Raw genomic sequence first — 6835 nt, 5'->3', positions numbered from 1 at the left:
TTTCTCTGTTTATTTTTTGAGAGTTTACAAATTATTTATTTGGGAGTTATAAACATTTTTTACAGTTTAGATGATAATGATTGCATCTGTCTAATGCAAGTGACCTTTAAATCCTTATGTGGTACAGTTGGCCCTTCTTATACACGGATTTTTTATACACGGATTTAAGCATACACGGTTTGAAAATGTTCCAAAAAAGTATAAAGTTACCTTGATTTTCCATTTTTTATAAGGGACACCATTTTGCTATGCCATTACATTTAATGGGACTTGAGCATACACGGATTTTGTTATACACGGGGGATCTTGGAACCAAACCCCAGCGTATAACAAGGGTCCACTGTATATTCAAGTTTACACATGTGCCTGCCATGTCAGAACTTCTTTGCTGACAGATTTCTTTTCTTCTTCAGCATCCTAAGAATTTTGTTGTGATTTATTGCCTTCAAGTGATTTCTGACTTATGGGGATGCTGTAGCAAATAAATATATGATGAGATTTTCTTGACAGAATTGGTTCAGAGGGAATTTGCCCTTGCTTTCCTCTGAGGCCGAAAAAGTGTGACTTAAGGTCACCCAGTTGGTTTCCACGGCCATGCAGGGATTCAAATCCTGGTCTTTATGTCCTAGTGCAGCACTCGGACGACTATACTAGTGTTGGGGGGGGGATTGTGGGAGCAGGATATTAAATCCACTGCATTTCAGTCAGTTTTCATGCATTTAGAGCTGGCTTCAGTTCAAAAATTGGCACAGATAATTTTTAAAATCAATTGGGGAGATCAGAGCACTCGTGGAACTGTCTGCGTCAGAGACTGCAAAAAGAGACCAATTTGGGGAGCTGCAATTTTCGCACCACTGTTTTAATTTAACAGAAAATCTGCCACAGTCACATAGGCTTGATTTGTAAACAATGGTGTTTAACAAAATCTGTGCTAAATTGAAATGCATGTGACCACTATAGTGAATTGTTTGAGAGCAAAGAATTGGGCAAGCTGGTAGGGAGATAGTCCAGTCATAGTCAGCTACTTTCCCCTTAGATCCTCCTGTACTACTGAATTATGGGCAAGTCATAACTTACATAAGTGACATAGCACTGACAAAGGTGCTAGCAATAGCAAGTACATTTCTATACATAGCACTGAGAAAGGGGCTGGGGAAAAGGTAAACAAAAAAGCAAGTCACTCATTTTATGGACTTTGAAGACATTTCTCTGAGAGGTGTGAGACCCCCTTCCAAACTATCTGTAGCTATTTCACTTCCAAGAAAACAAATTAACAACTTGGTATATCCAGAATCACCACTAGTGGTCCAAATGCCCTTTTACCAGTTTTAATCACTACAGATGCAACAAAATTAAGCCTGAATCCTATGGGCTAGAAACTAGAGTGGAGCCATTTGATCAAATGTTGAATGTGGAGTCAACATATAGGCAAATCCCATTCTTTCAGTAGTTCTTGTCAGACTTAAAATTATCAATGTTTTAAAATTCTGACTAATGAAAACCTCAGGTACTGTTAGAAGTTTAGTTGAAGTTGTTTTCTCACATCACAGATCAAGGAAAGGAGAGAGAAGTGAATAAATGTAAAGATGAAGAATACAGAAGCAATGGTAAAAGAACAGAAAGCTGCTTAGGCTTCTAAGGCACATTTTGTGACACATATAGTGTCTGGCCTTCTTTCTTTTTTTTGCAAGCTCAAAAACCTGTCTGTGAAATTATTGCACTCTTCATAAAGATTAGAATCTTTCAAAATGGGTGAGAATCACACAGCCCCACAGATATTGTTGGACTGGAATCCATAGGTGGCATGAGCGAGGAACACATACTACGATCCTATGGTACCTCAGTCCACAGCTAGATCAGTAACAAAGTTATATCAGACCCAAGAACCAGTGGAAAGAAATCCCCACTTCAGTAGGAGGAGGAAAACAAATTAGGCTTACTCCGAGTTAAATACATATAATACATCTATATAGAATTGCAGTCTTTGAATTTAATTCCACTTTTCTGTTACCTCTGTATTATTCCAGTGAGATTTATGAATGCTTGAGACTGCATTAATTATACAAGTTAATATTTATGTCTTCACTGTAATGAAGACTAGCCTAGCATTCAACTATTCTAAAGTAGATCATTAGGTCAACCGAGCATAACATTGTCATCAAATGTATTATCCAAAATTCATAGAAGCCCATTTCATTTTCACTAGTTCAACTGATGAAGCTAGCAAATGACAAAATCTACATCCAAGTTAAATCCAAAGGTTTTGTCTGTGCATACTTTGTCAGTGCATATTTGTTTGTGATGTACAACATTGTGAGAGCATCCTCAGACAGCAGGATTCAATGGCAGTTGACATTTTTTGGTTTTAATTATTGAACAGCAACTCATCTGAACAGCTTTCATGCAGCCACTAAATTATTTTTATTCTACAGATGGATAGCTTGGACTAAAAGTGAAATAGATTACCTATATAGTCATGTTTTACTTAATGAAAGCAGGAATCATGTTGGTGAATACCTCACATGTATGTAGACTCCAGAGAGTCAAGTCCATTGACACTGGGTTGAACAGAGAGAATTGTTTTGTGGCACATACATCATAGCCCTAGTTAACATCCCTACGTCATGAGAGCTCTTTTGGTTAGTTTATCATATCTACTTTCTGGTTCCAAACTAGGATCACATCACATTTCAATAACTCCATCGTTCATATTGTTATCCAATCTTGGCTTTAGACAACATCCTTCCCCCTGTCTTTGTCCCCCCAAAGATCATTGATAAAACTGAACGTCACCTTATCATAGGTTTTGCATTTTTATTTCTATTTACACAGCCTGCTTCTACAAGTTTGTTCCTATGTATTTCACTTGATGCACCTGAGGAAGTAGTCTCAAGTCTACATAAGCTAATGCATTTTTCCAACTTTTTTCTTTCTCAGTCCCAAAGGCGCTACAAAAGCCCCCAACATACCTCACATGTATGCAACATTCCATCACAGTGTGCTGCTGGACGTTTTCATTGCTCAAGGAGAGAGATGGTAGCAACAGAGATGGCTGCCAGCTCCATACCACCTGCTTCTTACATGCCTGGTTTCCAAATTTATATCAGACCAAGCCAAGGCACTCAGGGAAAGATAAATATGTCATGTACAGGTAATTGTCTGAACTGTCCTCCCAGACTACTTGCTTTAGCTCTGAAAACTGCACCCAGAAGTCAGGAGTTCAGGAAACTGACTGGATAGAATCCACAGCCTTCTCTTGACACTGCTAGTGAAACTTCTTCTTTTTTGTTTTGGCAAGAAGCAAAAAGCCATAGCTGCCTTTATTGGAGCCAACAGGACTGCAGCCTAACTATTTTTTATGCCACCCTATATTAAAAGATCTCATTGTGGGGTACTGAGAACAAAACAATTAAAACCACAACTTATAAGACTTTAGAAATAAATTTAAAACATATTCAATATTGTAGTTAATGACCATATTTCCTTATTTTCATTGTTCATTCTTAGATAAGTGGCTCCTAGCTCTTTTATTTAAACTACAATGAATTTCAACTGTTGAGGGTATTGTACTTTCTTCACATCTGTGTCTGACTATGTTATCTCTAGTATGTGCAATATAGTTACTGTTGATGTGGAAAGGAAAACTCCACTTGACTCAAGCAGCCATATTGCAAAAGGTTTTGTTAAAGAAATGATTATGTATACTATATTCTGTCAGTATCCAACTACTGGTTACAAACATTTTAAAAGCCTAGCATCTTTGGTGTTTGTTTTTATCAGAAATCTTTCATTTGGGGGTGGGTGGAAAATAGCAGTGAAAGCAGCCATATTGTGTTTTTTTCCCTCAAATCATTTTCTCAAAACTATTATCTTCTTTCATTTAATCAGACATATCTTTTAATTTAAACATATATACAACTAGAAGATAATTTCAATGTTAAATTCAATGTTAAATTTCAATGTAGAATAAAAACAGTGATAAAATGGCACCGATTGGAAAGATTACAGTATCCAGAGGAATGACAGGTTCATCTATATGTCAAGTTGCCACATATGCAGAAATCATACATCTTGGAAAGACAGAAGTAGCAGAAAAAACTGTTCTGCCATTAAGCTACTATTTTGTTCTTTCTTTAAAAGTTTCAGATTTTTTTAGATGTGAGAAAGGATTGGAAATGTAGGAGCAACATTGAAGGACAATGATTTTACATATGTCCAATAAAGTCAATCAATTGTGTCAATTTTCCAGTGAATTCACTCTTGTCTGTTTGGTTGTTGTTTTTTTTACCAAATATATTAACCAAATAGTTAACCCATACCTTGGATCAAACGTTGATCAGAACGGAGACTGCATCAAGAAATCAGAAGATTAGGAATGGGAAAGGAAACTGAAAGATCTAGAAAACATCCTGAACAGTAAAGATATACAGCTGAGCACAGAAGTTAAAATCATCCAAGCCACTGCATTCCATATTACCATTCATGGATATGAAAGCTGAACAGTGAAGAAAGCTGACAAGAAAAAAAATCGATTCATTTGAGATGTGGTGCTGGAGAAGAGTGCTGAGGATACCATGGACAGCTAAAAAGACAAATGGGTCCCAGAACAGATCAAGCCTGAACTCCCCTTGGAAGCCAAGGTCACGTTACAGACGGGTCCATAGAGGCACCGTCGTTATGCGCGAGGGGCGGCGCTTCCTGACGCGCCTTGCCCCTCGTGCGTAACAAGTGCATCAAAATGGCAGCGCCCTATACAGATGGGTGCTGCCATTTTGACGTCGTGGACGCATAGTGTCCAGATGTTGTGCGGCAGAAGTAACGCCGCGGACGCTGCCTTGCGCCTTGCGGTACCACTTCCAGGCCGCAGAAAGAAGTGCCATTTTGGCGCTTCTTTCTTGCTGCGCTTGGAAACCATGCGGTTTGGCTGCTGCAGTTCCCGGACGCAGCAACCGGCAGCAGTGTGAGGCTGCCCGTTTTGGGTGGTCTGTAACGCGCCAAAATGACTAAATTGAGGCCATCATACTTCAGCCACATAATGAGAGGGCATGACTCATTGGAAAAGACAGTGATACTGGGGAAGGCGGAGGGAAGCAGAAAGAGAGAAAGAGCACATGCCAGATGGATAGAAGCAATCAGGGAGACCATGGGCCTGAGCCTGCAGGACTTGAGCAGAGAAGTAGAGGATAGGGGGGCTTGGAGACATCTCATTCATAGGTTCACCATGAGTTGAGATCAACTTGAAAGCAGCTAACAACAACTACACAGTAAGATCCCTTTCTTTTTCTTTATGCATTTATAATTGGTGATACAGGCAACACCCATCTCCAAGTTAAGTTTAAATGTTTAGATTGTGGATGTTGTTCCTTCATGACATTAAACATTTGGAGGTCCTTCTCATCAAACAACCAACCTATCATGCTAATTGTCTTCAGGCTGTGAAGTCTAGAGACACACTGGACAAAAGACTTCACAGTTGCTGCCTGGCATTTGATTTGATGTGTGAAAATGCGACTGAAGTCCACCTTGTGTAATTTTGGCAAACTGGGCAATGTTTCAAAGAATCTTCTCCAAAAATCTTCTGGAATGCTGTGATTCACCATGAGGTGCAAGATTTCAAGCTTTTGGAAACCACCACCAGCTGCTACTTTTGCTTTAAAAAAAACAAACAACATAAAATATAGGTGCCAAAATTGTAAACATATGCACAACTCCAAACAGATAGTATTCTCAACACTCATCACCTCTTTGGGAATGGGTGAGCCTGAATCAAAACCCAAATCTCTCCTCTACACTCTATATGTATATGACTTTCATGTTCCATGGCTTGTTTGACTAAATGCGATCTCTCTTGGGAATACTATGTATGATTATATCATTCTTGTGGAAGGGAAGACTCTCTCACGTAGTATAAATAACTTAGATTTAATTCCTGTGAACTTTCTGTGCTATGGGGAATATAAAGGATTGATTCCCCTTCCACATTCAGTATAAACTTTTGTTGACATATAAAGCCCTGCATAGGCTGGCCCCTCCTTATCTATTTCTCTCGCCTTACATTCCTACTCATTCCCTCTGTTCTGGTAGTCAAGGTCTGCTGTCCCAGCCTAGCATCTCCACTGCCCCTTCCCAGATTCATCCCTTCTCACTTGCTGCCCCTCACTCCTGGAACCTTCTTCCCCCACGAGTGCGACTCATCACTTCTCTAACCAGTTTTAAAACTGAGTTAAAGACTATATTATTCAGGGAAGTGTTTCCAGGTAGTGTGTGACTGTTTTTGTTTGACATCTGATATTTGATGTCTGTTATTTGATATTTGCTTATTTTATTCTAGCTTGTATTACTATCTACTGCAGGGGTAGGCAATCTTTTTGAGCCGGGGGCCGGGTTGCTGTCCCTCAGACAACTGGGGGGTCGAAGCCAAAAAATAAATAATTAAAAAAAATTAAAATTAAATATATAAATAAACCAGGACAAATGTAGGACAAAATTTTCAAATGGAAGACACTTTTTTTTAAAAAAAAATGGAGGACACGTGAAAAAAATTGCTGATTTTTAAAAAAATGTTAATATAAATGCATGTTTCTGAGGCTTCTATAGACAATTGCCCCTCAAAGGCCCCGGCGGCAATCGGCGGCAGGACCAGGCTGGGGCCGTTCCCAAGGCCTCGCCAGGCCGCATCCGGCCCGCGGGCTGCAGGTTGCCTACCCCTGATCTACTGTTATATGCATTTGTTATTTTTTAGATTGTATGCCACTGGCAGGTTTTATTATTCTTATCAATTTTATCCATTCTATGTACAGTGCTGTGCAAATTTACAGCACTTTATAAATAAAAT

General features: G+C 39.1%; 1 protein-coding gene across 2 annotated transcripts in view; it reads right to left on the bottom strand.

Moving 5' to 3' along the window:
- Positions 1-5166: 5166 nt before the first annotated feature.
- The window catches only part of LOC121922655 (NLR family apoptosis inhibitory protein), a 38058-nt gene continuing 36389 nt past the window's right edge, over positions 5167-6835 (bottom strand). For both annotated transcript variants that reach the window (XM_042452326.1, XM_042452327.1), the window contains one exon: positions 5167-5650. In XM_042452326.1, the coding sequence (XP_042308260.1) occupies positions 5286-5650 (365 nt within the window). In that variant the 3' untranslated portion in view covers positions 5167-5285. The remainder of the gene's footprint in view (positions 5651-6835) is intronic.

The sequence above is a fragment of the Sceloporus undulatus genome, chromosome 2, assembly GCF_019175285.1.
Source record: "Sceloporus undulatus isolate JIND9_A2432 ecotype Alabama chromosome 2, SceUnd_v1.1, whole genome shotgun sequence".
Lineage (NCBI taxonomy): Eukaryota > Metazoa > Chordata > Lepidosauria > Squamata > Phrynosomatidae > Sceloporus > Sceloporus undulatus.
The sequence above is the reverse complement of the archived record's forward strand: the minus strand, read 5'-3'. Positions and strand labels throughout refer to the sequence as shown.